The sequence below is a fragment of the Platalea leucorodia genome, assembly GCF_965183815.1.
Source record: "Platalea leucorodia genome assembly, chromosome: 17".
Lineage (NCBI taxonomy): Eukaryota > Metazoa > Chordata > Aves > Pelecaniformes > Threskiornithidae > Platalea > Platalea leucorodia.
In genome coordinates, this window is record NC_138839.1 from 7,368,200 (window position 1) to 7,386,968 (window position 18,769).

At 45.5% G+C, this 18,769-nt stretch overlaps 1 protein-coding gene across 1 annotated transcript in view; it reads left to right on the plus strand.

Moving 5' to 3' along the window:
• TMCO4 (transmembrane and coiled-coil domains 4) overlaps nt 1-18,161 on the plus strand; it is a 40,329-nt gene extending 22,168 nt beyond the window's left edge. Inside the window, exons 12-14 of the mRNA XM_082328826.1 lie at nt 2,204-2,321; nt 5,344-5,461; nt 17,465-18,161. Of these exons, the coding sequence (XP_082184952.1) occupies nt 2,204-2,321; nt 5,344-5,461; nt 17,465-17,797 (569 nt within the window). The 3' untranslated portion in view covers nt 17,798-18,161. The remainder of the gene's footprint in view (nt 1-2,203; nt 2,322-5,343; nt 5,462-17,464) is intronic.
• The last annotated feature ends 608 nt before the right edge of the window (nt 18,162-18,769 follow it).

The following is an 18,769-nucleotide window of genomic DNA, read 5'->3' on the forward strand; positions in this document are numbered from 1 at the left end:
TAATCATGGATTATCCAGTGAAACACCATGGCAGAAACTCAAATTCTGTTAAAAGAAAATACTCTTCTGCAAAGCAATTAAATAACCTTTGGGATACTTCATCACAAGTGACTTTGGAAGCCAGAGCTTAGTAGGTTTCCAGAAAATGCCATTATAGCAGAAGATGTAGTAATGACCCGTCAGAGACAAGTTACTACATGGGAAGATCATTGGTCTGATTCACCATTAGTTTACACTTCTTATTTACTAAAATGCATGGGAATTGTGATGAAAAACCACCGGGTTGTCATCTCTGCTGTGGTTAGGTATCAGCAATACTGCTGCCATGAAACACTGTCCTTGGCACTGCATCTGTACGCTGCCCAGAGAGAGCTAAATTCCACTCCTGCTCTCTTTTCAGTGAGGACTAACGGGATGAGATGCTTTCCTCCTTGCGCAGTGAGTTGTACCCTAAAGACACAGCAAAGCCCAGCTCCCAAAGACAGGTTATGGCCTCGGGGTCAGCTTGTATCTTCCGCACCTTTTCTGGACAAATCATCTTACCAGTTTTTAATTTTTGCCCATCAGTAATTGCTCCCCCTCCCCCTCCCTCCGCTGTGCAGACTTTATTATTGTTCATCATATAAAAGATTTGCAAGCTGTGAAATACATTTAACTTATCTAGAGTGTCAGCAACTCTGTAGGCCAGTGATCTGTTCTCAGGTTTCTGTTTCCCTCGGTCAACATTTGAAGAAAATGATTATTTTTCAGCCAAGGCTAAACATTTTTGGTCTGAGCAAGAAATAAGCTGTACAAAGGACTGGAGAAACCAAAGCTTCCAATACCTTACCCAAATATTCAGGATCCTGATGAATTAGCTGTTTGTTTATTCAGTTGGCTCACACCGTGGCCACGGAATTTAGTACCTTGGTTGGAACAAGCTCCCCGTTCGCAAGGCTCTGGGTTTCTTTTTTCATTGCCCACGATTATGGGAACATAAATTTATTGCTCACAGATTACACTAACAAAATTGAATTGCTCTTTGCTCTTCTCTTGATTGGTGCAAAATTTGCTTTGCGATAAGAAATAATACCACAACAGCTCTTTTGGATTGTTGTCAGGTGCTAGGATTTACACTGCAGAGAAAGATGCAGGCGCTGCAGGCAGCTCCAAGTCTTTTACTGCTTTTAGGGAAAGGAAACCAATTGATGTACATTTAAACAGCCTAGCCAGGCAGCACCTTTCTGTCATAACTTGGTGTGGTATGCAGTCATTCTCGCTTTCACTTCCCCGTAAACTTCAGCATATTATTTTACAAACTGCGAGCGCCAGCCTGAGAATGGTTTAGCTCACATCTTGTCCACGCTGGTCTCCCACAGGTGGAGAGCAGGGATTTGGCATGCCATGCCCATGAGTCTCCCGAGATGTGTGCTGCTGTGAATTTCATTTAACTGCTATGGCATCAGGTGTTTGGTCTCTCTTTACAAAGATTTATGAATAGATATTAATATATTATGTAGGAGTTTAGGAAAGTAGCAGAGCTGCCCAATATTTCTCATTAATCATTATTTCTACTGAAATTCCCCAGCTGCGGCTGTCTGATAAGAGAGGAAGATTTATTATGCTTAAAAGTCAACATTCCTTTTCATCATGCCCTGGGCATTCAGGTTAAAGTACCCTTCAAGAAAATCGAACCAGTTTGATAGATTATCACTTCATGTTGGCAAATGCCTCCGTCATTGCTACTTCCCAATCAATATTGAGAATTTGGGAGGTTTCTGTTGCGTGTCCAGGTCATGTTTTTCACAAACTCAGCTCTAAGGACTGGTTGTGGGAAGAGTTTATCGTGCTTAATATATGACAACATTTGCTCACTATATGGAATGTCAGTCCCTTTCACCTGTTTCCACACGTAATAGTTCAGCTCTGTGCAAACCCAGATCAATAGGTCAGTGTCCCTCTTGCCATCAGCCTAGTTCCTTTCACTGACTCAGGATCTCTAATTTCCACATCTACAGGCTCCAGCTGGAACTGCGGACACGTCACATTTATGCAAAATGATGTTTAAGATCCTCCTTTCCATTGTTTCTGTCTTTCAAATTTAAATCACAGAAATGATGATTTTTCTGTAGTGCACATCTGAACATACCCCTCCTTCACGTACATGTAAAGATATATTTTCCGATCCGTCTTCTAAATCTGAGCTGTTCTGCTTTCATCTTAGACTCTCAAGGGATCATTGAAGATGTGGTCTTACTGGGAGCCCCAGTGGAAGGAGAAGCCAAGTACTGGAAAGCTATCACAAAAGTGGTGTCGGGCAGGATCGTGAATGGTTATTGCAGGTCTGTACGTGCTCAGTCCCCTGCTTCATTATCCTAGCATCACTTGGAAATGATTTTGTACATTTATCCCTTTTAAACATTTTGTGAGTGAGTAATTGTTCAGCTGGTGAGTACGTTGATTCCGTGGCACCAGAGACAGCAGTGCCAGAGCCTCTTCCCTCCGGAGGTCTCTCCCTCAGATTAATTGGAGATGACAGTCTTCAGGAGACACTTGAAGGCTGTTCTGTCTCCAGCTCTCGGCTGTTTGCGATGCATAGTTACACTGGAAGCCTGAGGTGCTCAATATGTAGGTCCTGTTCATACGGTGGCAGTGTTGCATCACCCTGGCAGCTTAAAGCTGGGTCAGGGTGTTTGTGTGCGTAATTTGACATATTCTAAGGCCCTTTTAAATCTCAGCTTTATGTAAAGGACTATAAATACGGCCGTTAAGTTCACTGATGGTTAAAGAATGCAAATTAAAATTTAGAAAAGCTTTGAGATGCAATTCACTAGGGGCTGCTTGTGGGGAACAAGATGTGAAAATTGCAATGGAAGGGAAGGAGCTCAAGAAAATTGAAGATTTTTATATCTAGAGTCAGTTTCTGGTCAAGATAGTCGATGTGAACAAGTTATTTTACTTACAAAGGCTGTATAGCTGGAATAGCTGTAGCAAATTTACTAAGGATGTGAAAGAATATAAAGGTTACTGTGAAACGAAATACCAGCCTTTTAAAACTGCACAGATAACTGCTGTGCAGAGTTGTGAGAGCTGCTGGGTGAGAAGAGGGAGATTCAGAGGCACGGAACAGCTGAAGCAATCTTATAAAAGCTATTAAGAATTCAAGTGACAGTATCAAATCTCATGACTGTGTATTGGAAGATAATTGTGACAAGAACACTGCTTACCAGCACAATTAGAAGAGGGGAAATTAAAACGAAGGAATGAAGCAGGGAAGACTAAGAGCATGGGAAAATAAATTGAGAAATAACCAGGCAGGAAGATTAGCAAAGAACATGTAGCTGCAAGTCAAGATGGCTTATAAAGCCATGAGCCCTCAGGTCAAGCACAGTTGAAAATGCCGTTGGTACTTTCCACACAGACGTACATATGTATGCCTACATACATACGTCTAAGATAAGAAGTATTGTATTACTGTGCATCTAACATAGTATATTAATTTACAAAGAAGAACTAAATAAAAGAATTAAAAGCATTCAAGATTAAAACAACAAATTATTAATGCCATCTGTCAGTTAGGCTGAAAATTGTTGCTTTTGTCCTTTTTGGATCACAGGAGATTTTATGGATGCCGGATGTGCACACCAGTTACGGTATTTCTTCATGTGACATAAGGAAAAAGGAATTGCTGCCTCCTTGGGAGTGCTTCTGGGTTCCTCCAAGAAGCCATAAATGATAGCAATTGTAGCATATAACTGTATTTGCCCTGGCAAATATTGTTCCTCCCTGTATTATACAAAAATCAATTTCACTGCAAAAAGCTCAGTGCATTCATTTCCTATAATAATAATAAAAAAACCCATCTCGTTATCGTTTCAAAGCCTGCATGTGCTGTTGGAATAAAATAGTATGTGTGTTTGTACCTCTGCGTGTGCAGTAATTTGGCTAGTCTCTGCTTTGGCAAGCCCATGTCTTGCATGTTGAATGAAAAACGATGTAGAAATTGTACCTTGTTGCTCACAAATAGGAAGAAGCAGGTGAGGAGACTGTCAGGAAATATTCCACTACACTGGTTCTCTACTTTGCCCTCAGATGCTGAATTTGAGGGTTATTCAGTTAGCGTGAGGGGCAGCTAGAGGAGGTGACGGAGAGACATGGACAATTTATGTGAGGATATTAGATCTGAGAGATGGATTATACAAACATTTCGTGGTAAGACCTCACCTGATTCTGATTTCTCTGGTCTCTCGTTTATACAAATTGTGGCCTCGTTCTGTCACTTCAGGAGTAACTCTGTTTAGGTCAGATGAATTACATTGAATAGAATTCCTGCAAGATCAGATTGGGGCCCAATCTGTTGAGCTTCAGTCCAGTGTAGCTTGTCTCCTTCGGCTTTGAAGTCTGAAAGGACATGGAGAGTGAAAGCCAGCTGTCAGAGCTGTCTCATCCGATTTCACAGCAGGGTTACAAATTCCTAGTGGGAAACCTTAACCAAATTATTTAGACTCATTCAGCTTTTGAAAGAACCCACGCCTGAGTAGCGTGGATGCGTTGCAAAGATTTTGCAGAGCTCTGCGTAGACTTACAACTTCTAGCATAGAGCGTTTTGGAGCGAACAGGAGCAGCCAGAAACGGCTACCTGTGCAGGTGCGTTTCACCTGCTGCCATCGCAGAGTACAAATACCCCTCGCATCCAACTTAAATCTACTCTACAGAGTGTAGTGGTGTTTAGGTGCCCAGATTTTATCCTGTTGCTCAGCACAGAAGAAGAGGTTATGTGTTTCCAACGGACACATCGCCTTCTCTCATCATGCTATAGGCTACCCTGACGCTGTCACAGTGACGTATGGCAATACTTTACAGTGGGAACAAGCTCTTCCTAGTTCTGTCATTGAAACCATGGATTTATACAGTACCTATAAATCAGGAGCACTCCGAGGAGCTTCACAGTCGATATTTATGTCAGCAACATTGGTATTGTAGGCCTCATCACGTTTACAGCTGTCTACAGGCTGGAGAACTTCTACCTATTAGTACATTAAAAAGATTAAATATGTGAATGTATTGCAATCTCTAAGCAAATACAGAAATAAATAGAAGGGTCAGATTTTTAAACCTGCTGCACGTAACGAGACTACACCCCTGAATCAGGATTAAACTCAGACTCACACTCCTGTGTCCCAGGAACCTGCCCTGAATTCGGCAACTGCTGTGATTCCTACGTCAGACAAAGCTGCAGCAGGTCTTGGTCCAGACGTCGCTGCGCTTCCCAGCCCTTCTACTCTCCTCGTGGTCTGAGTAGTCACATATTGCAGTGGTTTGGCGATGGGATTTATTTACGCTCTTCTTCTGCTCTGCTCCTAGGGGGGACTGGCTGCTGAGGTTTGTATACAGAACCTCTTCTGTCCAGATCAACGTTGCAGGCCTCCAGCCGGTCGACTTGGATGACAGGAGGATGGTAAACATGGACCTTTCATCTATAGTAAGTAGTACTTCTCATATTCTCAGTTTTTTCTGTCTGTCCTTTGCTCGCAGCACTGTAACCTCACGCTCACTGATTAGGGGAAGATGGGATACTGAAGAGAGCACCTCTATGTACATTGTCCCTCTTTCCTTCCTTTGAGTTTACTCTCATCTCAGACTTCACTACAGATTTTGTTGGCCCAGCCAGCAGTCAGTATTGAGCAAAATAATGAGAATTTGCCTCTCTCGTTGGATATGTTTGGGTTTTTTTGGTTCTGAAATATCTCGTACTGGAGACAGAAAATGCCATTATTCTCCAAGAAAGATCTTGCTGTCTTGCAAGCCCCGGATCAGCGGGTAGGTAGGATCAGCAGCTGGGAAACCCAGAGCTCAAACATACAACTGTGGAGCTGCAGTCTTATCTTGGTGGAGCCTTCAACACTGTTCAGGTTCATCCAGGGGCAAGTTCTTAGGCCTTCTACCTTGGTCCCCTGGGCTGCACCGACACCGTGGTGCAGGAGCCAGTTTGTAAATACAGAAGCTCTGTGATATCGATGGCTGGTTTGCTAGGTCCAGAGCTGGGCTGCTGCTGTTTCGGAGTGTAGGTCTCCAGGAAGGAGGAAGTGATTCACCTGTATGTCTGGTAGACATTTAGTTTCCTCAAAGCTGTCTGGTGTCATTAATGATAAGCCACTATGTTATATGTCTAGCAACATTAAACTCAATTACCTTAAGCAAACTAATGATCTCATTGCCTTGTCTTTACTCATGAGTGAGCTCTTCCACAGAAAATCATGCAGAACTTAGCTGGTGTATTCACGTTCACAGTAATCTTGTTTTTCCATATCTTAATATTTTAACTCGTTTTTCACTCTCTGCAAACTGGACTGGAGCACAAAGCTCAGGATGCTTCCACGGTCATTGTTCCTGCCGTGACTCCTCCTGAATGTCCCCACAAGCTGGTAGGGATTGTCAGCGTTGCTCTGGAGCCAAAGGCGCTTTTAAGTGCTTTCAGATTTTTTGGAGCACCAGCCTGCTGAGCCTATAAATACCCAACTGTTACCAGCTCATTTCATTCATTATAACTGAGCTATGTACAGCCCTTGCCAGAAAACACAGGGCTTAATGCTGTACAGATAAAATAGAAACTTTGCAGAACAAAATATAAGCTTCCCAGAAGGAAGTGGTATAGCAGGAGCTTTTAAACATGGTCCAGCACTGGAGCTGTTCTTGTATCTTTGCATCTTACTGGGTTGGTAAGCATTTCCACGTGCTCCCACATCCATTTTTTCACCGTCCCCAGAGCTGCCATTAGTCGCTTGCGAGCAGTGACATCTGTTGCTGGCATGAAAAGAAAAATGGCCAAAGATGTCAAGCAGTGGTGGCACTGCGGTGACTTTTCCTGTTAGTTCAATCCGTGTTACCCTCCTCTTTTTGATTTCTCTTCAGAGACCCTCTCTCTGTTGACCTTCTGCTTCCTGAACTTTGAAACCCCCTGGAGTCCTGCAGACTTTATCCTGCCCGGCTCGCAGCAGCCTCTCCATTTTTCCCCCAGAGGAGCAGTATTTACATTGCAGCTAAATGATAATGGTTCCATCTGCTAATCTCCTATTGTTGTGCATCTGTATCCGTGCTGCACGATGCCAACAGACGATCCCAGCACTGTTCTCATTTCAGAAAGAGCTGACACTTTCACTTGCTTAATCTTACTGCAAAGCATTGGGGGGAAAAAAGAGCAACCCCCGCAGGGGGAAAAACCTATATTAAGTAGGTGTCATTCTCTTGATCCATTTTCCAGACCATGGAGCTTTATGAAAAGAAATACAATGCATTCTGATGAACATTTTAAAAGTAAAAGGAGCAAGAATGGGGAAGGAAATATTCAGAGGCAATATTTTTTAAAGTGGCAAGAAAGCAAAGATGGATTTTGCTGCAAATATAGAGCAGTAGCATAACAGAAATACATAGAGAGAGATTTTCTATGACGGGGACCAGCTCCATCCCTGCAGATGCCCTTGCTGGAGGTCCCCGTGAGTCTCCTGCCAGGAATAAGAAAGGACAGGCTGTGATAGAAGAATAAAGCATAGATGATGCAAAGGTGCTCAGTATGCAAATATTATGCAGGCAGCCTCAGCATTTTAGGCATCTCTTAGTCCATCCAGGATGAAAACTGGACTGGATCCAAAGGGCTTGGTTCACTTTGCTGTGGTAGCATCAGAATGCTCAAATGAGCAGAGGACTAAGAGACCTCAGTATAAACAGGAGTTCACCTCCAAGGCATTTATTGCACGTCTCTCTTGATTAGTATGTTTTTTATCTGACTGTCAGTAACAAAAATGAGAGAAAAACGTCCTCCCACTCAGCAAATGCAGTTATAAAAGCCTTCCTAATGGTTACAATGGGCCTGATTTATTCAGTAGATTTATTTGACAGCACCTGTTACAGAGACCAAGGAAGTAATTGAGCTGTAGTGTATTAGATTGATTGCTGTTTGTTCAAATGGGATATTGTAGATTACATTTTGCATTAACATTTGAATATTGCAGAAATGCTTAGAGTCAGAACGTAGGCAGAGCATTTTCATGGAGGCTCACAAGTCAAGAAGGGTGCTTAAGTTTCTCTGGGCAGTTTTACCGCAGCAGAAGCCAGGGATGAACTTGCAAGCTTGGGAACAGTAGGAATGCCTGGCTGGAAGTCTAGTAGAGAGCATGGATGGACCATGACAATTATTGCAGAAGTCAGTACTGTTCTCTCGTTAGTCCAATGTGAAAATTGTCTTAAAGATCTTTAGACTATGATTAAATTTTGCATCGACTTTAAAACTCCTTCCTTTCCCATGCTTTCGATGGCAGCTAAATTCTCCTTTTCTTATTCTTCATCAACACGTTGTACCTGCTGCTGGTGCTCACAAACTCCTGTAAAGGCAACGCACGGCAAACACCAACTGAGAGTAAACCCCTCCTTATTCAAACGCCTGGAGTGCCAGAGCTGTGCTCTGTGCAGCCCGCAGACCAAAGATACTAGGTACGTCTTCATCTCTAGAGCAGTCGTTGCAGTGGCACGTAGAGAAAACATGCTGATGCATTTCACAGCCGTGTTCTTCTCCTGCAGCATCTCTGCACAATGGGAGGCAAAACAGAAGAGCTTCTTTTTAGAATAATCTGTGTCACACACCTGCACACCTTTGCTTTTTCCCTCTGAGATACCTGAAGAGCTTTTTACTTCTTCTTTTCTTTGCTGCTGTAACCGAGCAGTAGGAAAGCTCTCTGTATGACAATGATTAAAAACCGAGAATAACTGATCTCTCTTTCCAAAAGCGCTCTCAGAAGAGGGGCCTAGTATTCCCGTTATGAGGGAAGGCAAACAGGTTCAAGGCAGTCTAGCCTGCAGCCAGGCAGGTACACAGCGAACATAAATACCATAAGCAGATGAAAAGTCTGAATTCTGTGAAATCCAACTGGTTTGGCACTTCTGTGAGTCAGGCTTTTTTCCTAACATGCATTAAACTGCGGGTTTTTTCCCCCTGTATTCCCAAGACTTGCAACAAACAATTAGTTGCAGTTACAAAATGTGGATTAATTAAGAACCCTGGGGAGTTCAAAAGGTTGCCTGTGTCTCACTAGACCTTTGTTTCACTTGTTTCAAATGAGCAGTGCCACCTCCCGTGGTGACAGGCATTAACAGGATCAGAAGAGCGACAGCTAGGAGCAGAACTTGGCTTCAGGCAGCGGCTGAAAGGAGCCCGGAGAGCCTTTTCTCACACCTGGGGGACAGCAAGTCTGTGGAAACACGTCTATTTGTCTGCTAGGCTGTAAGGTCACAGGGATGACTTCTTCCTCTTTGTATGTCCCTGCAACCCCAGAGTCGTCAGTGGCTTACTTTTCTGTGATCCTTCTTGCTGTTGATTTGGGAGCTCCGAGAATCACACATTAAATACATATTAAATCCATTTTCCCCTCTGGGATCAAGCAGAGGGTGCTGGCAATGTCACTGTGTCAGAACAGAGGAAGAAACTGAAAAAGCTTTTTCAAAAAAGTGCAAATGGAGCCATTAATAACTTGCAGTTTGTTTTTGCTTTGTGGCAGACAAAAACTCAACGGCTGGTGTCCCTCCTTGCTTCAACACAGATGCATTGCTTGATCCTGATGTACTCTGTGGAAAGCTGGGGATATTTAGCTGCTTCTAAAATGCAGAAAGAACCATTTTATAGCGCTCCTTGAGCCTTTATTTCGTAAGTCTGGTGCCAAAATTCACATACGCACTGCCACTCAGAAGCAGCGTGGTGCCATAACAGTGTGGCCTTCCTGCAGATTTATAGAAGTAATTTTCCCATTTCCCGCATTGTGCCTGGAACATGTGTGTATCGTTCCACCGTGGGTTTCCACAACATCTGTTTGAGTGCACACAGTGTTCGGACACCCCGACTGCCCTGGGCAAAGCCGAATTTCTGGGACTGCACTCCTCTCCGTCAGAAAAGCTGAGTTTACCAAGTGCCACGTTTTAGAAAGATTCACGGGTAGTTTACGTTTACATCTGATACAATGCAACATAGGAAATTTGCTATTCCATTTGAGTAACCAGCAAAGTTTTTATACCATTACATCTTCCCATGGAGTGTAACAATTTGCATCACTTATCACCTTTTATAGATTTGTCTCCGACGCTTGACACATTAGAGCACCTTGCATTTGAAAATAGGACTGTTCTTGCAAAGCCAGACATTGCAGGCTCCATTCTTGACAGGTTTGCAGTGAACGGATTTGTAGCTGTTGACTTTGCAAGCAGCTATCCCCATCACACAGCAAAACTGCCAGCAGAAGCAGCAGGAGTTTTCCCTAAGTAGTGCTAATAACGTTTGATTCTGCAAGAGTGGCTACGCAAAGCACAATAAGGTGAATTAAGGATAGAGAATTTAGCTTTCTATTTCCTCTCTTACGTTGGAACACGGACGCTAATTCTGTCTAATTTTTGTGTTCAGTTTTGAGCTTCGTTTCTAACCTCTTCAGCTAACATGAAAAGAAAATTCAGCTGCAACATCCAATTAAAAGTGTTAATCAAGGGGAAGACTGACTTAGCTGATACATTGGGTGCGTGAGGTTTTCTCCTGTAGCACGGTTTCAGCTAACGTGGTTGAGATCTTGCAATGACAACAGCAGGAGTTATTGATATTAGCTGAACGTAGCTGAAATGCCGTGACGCCTGTCGCTGCCTGCTGCCCCAGTGACCCTAGGGTAAGGTAAGGTCTTAAACTTGCTGCAGATCCCGGTGCGATGGATTTGCAGGAGATCGCATTGCTAAGGAGAGATGCTGCACTACTCCATAGCTGTTGAAATTTCCCAAATGCCCAAGACTTCTTGCCCGGATACATTATTACCATCAACTCACAAAGGAGATTAAGGGATGAATAAGCTGAGAACAGGTCATTGTCCCCAAAGATGGCAAAAATTCCCTCAGTTAACCAAAAGTGATCTTGTTTCGTGGAGTTCAGCTGAGAAGTTGGTTTGAAAGCCGCAAAGATGGTAACGTTTCAGCTGCCAACTCTTGTGTATTCCCGGAGCAAGATGGGGAGAGGAAGGGTGATCATTCCCTTTCGGTGTTACAGAGGAGTCGTCCTCTGCTGCAGGCAGGTCCTATTATATCATCCCGATTATGGAGACTGAATCTCATCTCAATGTTTTCATCTGGACTCTTGAAAAATTCTCCATAATCCTGGCTTGATTAATATAGCAGATGTTCTGGCTCGCTAGTGGACTGCTGTAGTTCATAATGTCAGATATCTGGGTCCCCCAAGGTATTTTTAGGAACGGTCCAGTTTGATATATCAATCCAGTCTTTATTTTTGGGGATCTCTTTTCCTCTGAGGCCCAAGGGATTACATTCAAATTATTCCCCAGCGATAATTATATGCACGGTTTATGCTGGGCCTTTTAAAACATTCTTTATATCATCTAATTTAAATAATTTCCACTTGGATAAGCACCAAAAAAAAAGTATTTGATTATAGCCACCTTAAAAGTGAGTGGCATGTTCTGCAACTTTGATGTAGCTGGAAAGAATCTTGAGCGTTGAGACACCAACCCAATAGCTAACAAAAAGAACTGATTCCACTTCTGGCAGTCGTCAGTGAGAGCGTCAGCAAAAAAATAGTCAACAGCAGCTCTGCAAACAGTTGAAAAATTGATGGAAGAAGCTGTTGCCTTCGGCTGGTGTGCGGAGCGCGTTACCTCTCAGCAGAAGGACATCTGTGGAGGCACCTTTCCCTTGAAACTCTTTCAAGGGCTCTCTTATTAATTCAGAATTTATGAAGCTGCCTCTTCCTAACTTTGTCCTGCCCGTCATCGCTGATGTACAGCTGCTCTCTGTCTCGCCCCCTTAGGGCTCCAGACTTCCAAAACTTATTTGCTCCATTTGCTACCTCTGTTTTCTTGTTATATTCTGTATTTTACTCCTCTCCATCACACAGTCCTCTTGGAATTGGAGGGAAATTGAGAGTAAAGCTGGCAGAGTTTTTCAGCAGTGGACAACTCCAGCAAAAAAACCCCAGAATTTTCAACATCGACGTGTTCCCACAAAACACCATAATCAAAGTTTGATAGAAAAAGGTCTTGGAAAAAGTTATTGCATTGGTGTGAAATTGGCCCAAGTGCTGTCTGAGGGTCACGTCCCTCAGTTATCTTCCCAGAGGTGAGAATGAGTCGATCAGTAAGTTGTGGCTGAAAGATGATTGCATGTAAAAATTACAGTCTTGCTCAAGAAATGGTGCTGTAATTAAAGGAGGACTTCTATGGTCAAGTTAGTTTTTAACCAAGAAGAAAAATAAGAATTGAGTGATTTATTCTATTCACAAGAATTGTAATTGTGCGAAGGGATGATTTAGAAGCAAAGCCTATTAGCTTCAGCTGAATCGTGCTCCAATCTTTATTCCATCAGTTTTTCAGAGCAGAAATAGAACCGTTAAAGAGGAATAATGCAAATGACATTGACAGTGTTTTCAAAATACATTCAGCTCTATAAAGTTTTTCTCAAATATATTTTTATTAGCTTCTCCTCTCCTGGAAGCCAGGACGCTCAGGATATACCTGTAGTGCAAGGGAGGACCTGCCGCAGATGCCAAATTCACATTTTTTAATAAATCCATTTAAATTCTGAATTAGCGGACATGTTCACTGTCCTCACTTTTGGAAAACATTTCCTAAGGACCCAAACTGAAGAATTTTATTTCTATTTTGGCTTCATTCAGCCACAGCCTCTTTCAAGGTTTGTTTAATGTTCTTCTGGTTCTCGCTAACAGGAATCTGCTCCGCCACTGGCCTTTGCCAGGTCCAGCCACATTCCCTTGCCCGAGCAGCGGTAGGTCTTTGCCGTAAGCTTTCAGAAAACTGTGGAGAACAGAGAGGACGTTTTCTGCCAGGCCGAATGCCCTCTATCACGCAGGACGTACCCAGCACTCGGAATTAAGGCTTGCGCTGACATGTGGGAATAACTCTGGCCGGAGGAGCCTGCCAGCTTGGCAGAGATGACTGCGTTTTGAGTGATAACCTGGCATAGCTTGGGAGTCCTCCAATCCATCCGTCTTTGCCACCATCTGGAAGAGGAGGGCTGCACGGGTGTGGAGGCAGTGTCCAGAACTGAGGATTTTTTGGAAAGCCATAGTGGCATTTGAGTTTCTTCCCTTCTTTCCCCCCAAAACCGGCTGGCAGTTTATTTCAGAGCGCAGGGTTGCACTCAGGTTCTCTTCCTGAACGACAAATTCACTGCCGCTTTTGGAAATGGAGAGTAAACCCGAGAGCTGAACTGGCAATAACAAAAGGTGCTGAGCTGGCTCTGCTGAGATGTGCCACCCGGAGGCAGTTTGCATTTCATTACGTGTGTACACAAAGTGTCTGACACACCAGCGGGAAGAAAGGGCTGCTGGAAAGTGAGGTGTGATTATTATCTGAGCTTCAGAAACTGCAGCTCACTCTATTAACTCTTTTCACCCCACACAAAATACCTTTTTCTATTCAAATGGGTAGTATTTGTCAAAAGGGAATCCTGCAACTGGGATGCCCTCCAAGGTAGTCATTACTGCTCCTGCTGAAATAACAAAGCTCTGGAGAGGCGTTTTACCTTCAGAGTATCTTTTTCCTGCATGATAAAGTTGCTCTTTGGATGTGACGGGCTCAAAACAAATCAAGGAGGTGAAATTCTCAGCCGTATTAATGACCTGCGCTCCTGTGGCTGCAGAGGGTACCTGCGCATCCTCCGCTCACGCTGCATGCCTCCCCTGCTCCGCAGCAGTTCTCTGTGAATCCATAGGAGGTTTGGTCAAGGAGAGCAGGAGGGAGGCACGGCCCAGCTGCTCTGTCCTTTAGCTCTCCCTGCAGGTAGCAGAGAGGCCAAGGGACTTTCTGGTGAGCTCTTGCAAATCCCGCAGCCCTGCAAAGCAAGCAGCTTTGGGAGCTGCGCCAGGCTTCGGAGCAGGGGTGCGCTCCGCACTGGCCGCTTGGGATCGGTGGAGGAGCTCTTTTGGAAGGAAACTGGACAGGATCTTAAAACAGTTGGGTCTTGAGCGAGCAGAGACTTCTTCTGCCATATCGAGCAGAGTAACATCCTTGTGATACCCAGTGTTGTGATGGAGTCTTGCCTGTGCTCATGTGAGTCTGTGGCAGAGCCAGGATCATACGTGGTATCTCCTTTCTCCCAGGCTCCTTCTCTCTCCACCCCTTGGCAGGCTCCCCGGGCATCCCCTCTGGGCTGTGGGGTACACCCTGAGCTCAAAACCTGAGAGAAGTCGGGATTCTTCCTCTGTCCTACACAGATCCGCTGTCGGTGCTTTATCCGTTCTTCCTCAACGCTGGGGAAAACCAACCACAAAGGCAATTGAGCGGAGCTGCGGAGATTGCACCGGCTTACCGCGAATGGAGGGAGCTGCCTGGTAACTGCAAATGGATTCCATTATCATTTCTTCTCAGATGCCGATCTCCGTCCCCTGTCCCTCTCCACCTAGAACTGCTGTCATTAATACGGAGAGCAGCATCTGTGCTGCAGAGCTCACAGCTCGCCTCGGTGCAGCCACCACCAGTGGCTTGGCTGCAGGCCCAGGGGTGGCATTATTTGTTTTCAAAGCTCCCGTAAATTGAACTGTGTTTTTATGACACCGTAACCAGAGGCACTTATTGTACCAAATAAAAAGACTTCCATTTGAATTTAATAGACGCAGCTGATTATGCTCAATGACATTTTTGACACTTTTGGGTGGATTTGAACTTGGAAAACCTTTCCAAACTTACTGAACTGACGGCTCCTTGCAGCTGACTGATCAATCCACCCAAGCAATGCTATCATCTGTAGTCCTTTGGAGATCTTCCTGTGCGGTGCTGTAGTCCTGCAGCAGAATTGGTGATAGAGGCAGCTGGCCTGTGTTTTCCAATGAGTCAAAGCAACCATAAAATCAGAGACAGCAGGGGAGAAGTCACCTAAGGGCACTGATGAACCCACCCCACTACTTTCACTTCCTTATAACAAGCATAAATATTATTTGCTTTGGTTACAAGAGCACTTTTCGATTCCAGGTATTCTGAAATTCCTCCTGCACTTTGTTCTGACAGATATTCAAACAAATTGTTTATTTCCCTTTAAAGTTTTTATTGTCCCTTACGGTGTTTTAGATGTTCCCGTCCCTTCTCCAGCAGAGCCTACCCAGCGGAGGAATTCAGCTTTTCAGACTCCAGATGAAAACAGGCTTTTGAGAGATGGAATTGCTGAATTTTCCCACCAGGATGGCTTCACAGCTTTAAAGCGGCAAGGCAATTGGTGTGCTGTTCTTTTGCTGATGGCTCAGTACTTAATGTCACAGTATAGCAGAGAAAGAGTCCTACCTCCTCTTATGCTTCTCAGGGCTTGCGCTGGTCTGGCCTTATGGAGTCCTCGCCTGGGCTATCCTGGAAACAGAAGTTTCAGTTGAAGAGGTTTAGTGGTGTTAGCGGTAAGGGACAGACTTTTAGGAGATCTGAGCTTCTCTTTTAGCTGCATGAGGAAAGGCTCGGCTCTTCAGAATTGCTCATACCCAGCGTCTCTCGGTGATCGTGGTGCTCAAGGAAGAGGAATTCCCCATTGTTTTAGTGGAAGCTGCTGGATACTGAGGAGTTATGAAAATCGAGTCCTTAGTGTGGCAGAGGAGATTTGTTCTCTCTGACTAACGACTAGGTAGCATCACGGGCTGAGAAATCCCCGAGCGCTGACCAGGGCAGGGAGATTGTGGTGACTGTAGAGGTCACAGACCACAGCAAACCAGGAGACTTCAGCCACCCCTCCCAGTATTCCCTTTCCTTCTTGTTTCTCTCCACCTTGTCCAACGCTGTGCTCATTTCTTTCTTTAGCATCAAGCCCCCCTACTGAGTAGTAAAAGGTTCATACTTTTTCAGAGAACAATGTACACATCTTAACAGCCAGTCCATTAGTCCTTCAATGGTTATTTTAATTAACTAATCTGTTCAAAGCATCAAGAGCCTGTTGAGCCATCTGGACTGATTAAAGTCGCATATTGCATTACTAATGTGCTGATTAAATCCTTCATTTTGCTCCAAGTCCTAAGTGCATCCAAATGTTACCACTCAAAAGCTGCTTCACGCAAACAGCTAGGAGGTTTGAATTTTGCCCGTGTGGGCTCGCTTTAGGTGTGGGTAGAGGTGTGCTGGTAGCCCTGGTCGCTGGCACAGGGAGGAAGGACTGCCCAGGCATCGGCCTCAGCTAGCGGGGAGGTGAGCAGAGGGTCCACGGCTGGGTTTCGTTGCAGAGCTCTGCGAAGAGCTCTTACCGTCTTGTACGAGCAAACAGGCCCTTCCCGGGGCACTCGTACACGCGGCTGGGAAGCAGGAAACCTGGGACTGTGGCGTCGGGTATTCCCTGCTGTGGAAATTCCCTAATTACTAGCAAGGCTTGGGAAAAGAAGAGGTGGTGTTGCCTGAGACAGCTTTCCGGCTGGGTCAGGAAGGATTGAAACGGTTAGAAATTGAATTTACCAAAGACGCTAAAATATCTTAGGATGCAAATCATACCCCTTCATCTGAAATCTAGAGGCCAGCTGGTGAGCGTCCCATGGAAATAGCCTCGACTCAGCCCGACCGCGCTTTCCTCTCCACAGAAAACCCCACTACGAACCCACCTTGCGCTCACAAGCGCTTCCTCCCATCTTGGCTGTGAGTACAACAGCAAAGGGGGTCTGAGGGCTGGTCTCTGGTAGCATCTTGGCTGCTCTTCAAACGCTCAGCTTGCACGGGACACCTGAAACAGAGAAGGCAGCTGATTTCTGCCTTTCCAGCCAGGCAGCCTTTAGCATATGACAACAATAACCTGCCGAGGGGGTTTTTCTGTCCCTCCTGTGCCCTGACTGGAAGAGTGCATTCCAACATCCATCTCGGAAGGGTTTATCTCACCATGGAAATCACCTTACAATAAAAGCGGGTGGGCTTTTGCACGTATTGTTGACTTTAATTTGGTTTATGAACCCGTAACTCTCAGGCTCCCAGTTTTACATGGTGTGGGACAGATCAGTGCACCTTCCAGCCAAGAACCTTAACACGCTTGGTAGCTGTTGTGAGATTTAATGACTATATTCTAATTTAAATAAGATAATCTTTGCTTTTACAGAGGAGCTAAGGCACAGGGAGAACACGTGATTTAGCAGAGGACAGGGAGGTGAACTAAGACAACTTGTCTCCTACCTGGGCGTCTCTCACCGTGGCAGATCACCTCTTCTCCTACCCTCATGGCACCCAGAATCTGGGGGTTTGTAACTCAGCAAAGTCCAAGCATTTAAACATACACATCTTAGAGGAAAAGTACTCCAGCGGCAGCCTGTGCCACAGAGGGTGCAGCCAGTTGGGGTTATTCAATGGATAACTGCATTTTTCAGACCTCATTCTTTCAGCCTTTCAGAGCTAAAACCAAGTCTCATGGCAGCGGTGGCTTTTGAGAAGGACTTGACTGAGCTGGGCTCCCCGCAGCTTCCCCACTAACAGGACTCTCGCTGTTGTTGCAGGTAAACGGCCACCTGGACTACATGAAGCAAATGGACACGATCCTAAAGGCGGTGGGCATTAAAACGAAGGGGTGTCGGCTGGAAGAGAAGGGCAGCGGCAGTCTTTTCTCCCCTCTAGCCAAGAAATCACAGCGCGCAGCAGGCAGCGAGACTTGGGAAGAGGAAGACACCGTGCGAGAGGAGGCTGCGGCTGACGGTGAGGCTCTCCCAGCCGGCCGTGCTCACCGCCATGCTTCCCCCAGCTCCCCCTTGGGAGAAACCCCGCTCCCCTGCCCAGGCTGCTCAAACAGCGGGGACAGCAAGACACAGGCAGCGGGCGAAGGAGCAAATTAGAGCTCTTCATGTTGGGCAGAGATGCTCAGCCAGCACTAAAACCGCTTCCAAAGCACCGTCCGTTGCACTGGGATCCCCAAAGGAGTGTCGGTAGAGCCGGCAGAGCTGTAGCTGCAGTTTTCAGCCCCTCCTGAGAGCCTGGAGCGTGGCACCGGCACGTTGCTGGATCGAAGCTTTCGGAGCAGCCGCCCACGGCATCTCCCACGGACGAGAAAGGGCTGATTCCTGCCTGAATCAGCATTGCTCCTCAGGAAGCGGCGGCACTTCCCTCCTCACACAAACTGGGTTTATTCCTGAGGGAAGCAGCTGTCACCATCAGGCGCTGTGTCTCCGCTATGTAACTCTCGGGAAAGCAGGTGGCTCTGTGGGTATTTTTAAGCGTATCGTGGAGAGGAGCTCGTCACTAGGAAATTAAAAAAAATTCTTTTTCCACCAGTGGTCGATTTGGTTTTTGCTTTTCACGTGAGCAGGTGCGTGGCAGGCTCTGCCTGCCCAGCTGCGTCCGTCCCAGCGTCCGCGCCTCGGCTCTGCTAAGCGGGGAGGCGAAAGGCTCAGGGTACCTGGCTTCTTTCCCCCATCTGCTGCTGGTTTGCTGCCAGGGCTTGGGCACTTTCCAAGCAACCAGGCTGTTTCCCTATCTGCAAGCTGAGGGCGATGAGTGTTCGAGGCCTCATTACTATTAGAAACATGCTTTGAGTCCCTAGGTGAAAGACAGCAGAAGAAACAGAGTGGGCTTTTTATGATTTATTACTTTGCGCAACTTCCTCCCAGGCTTTGCAAGCCAGCAACCCACAGAGACTTTCGTTTCGTGTCCCACACACATCTCCAGCCCTAAAAGCCCCCTCTAGATGTATTTTTTAATTGGCTTAGAATAAACCCAATACTTGGCATAGGATAAACACAAATCTGTTTGATTTCTACCTCCTTCCATAAAAGCGAATTGGCATCCGCTCCCTTCCCCCTCGGTCTCCA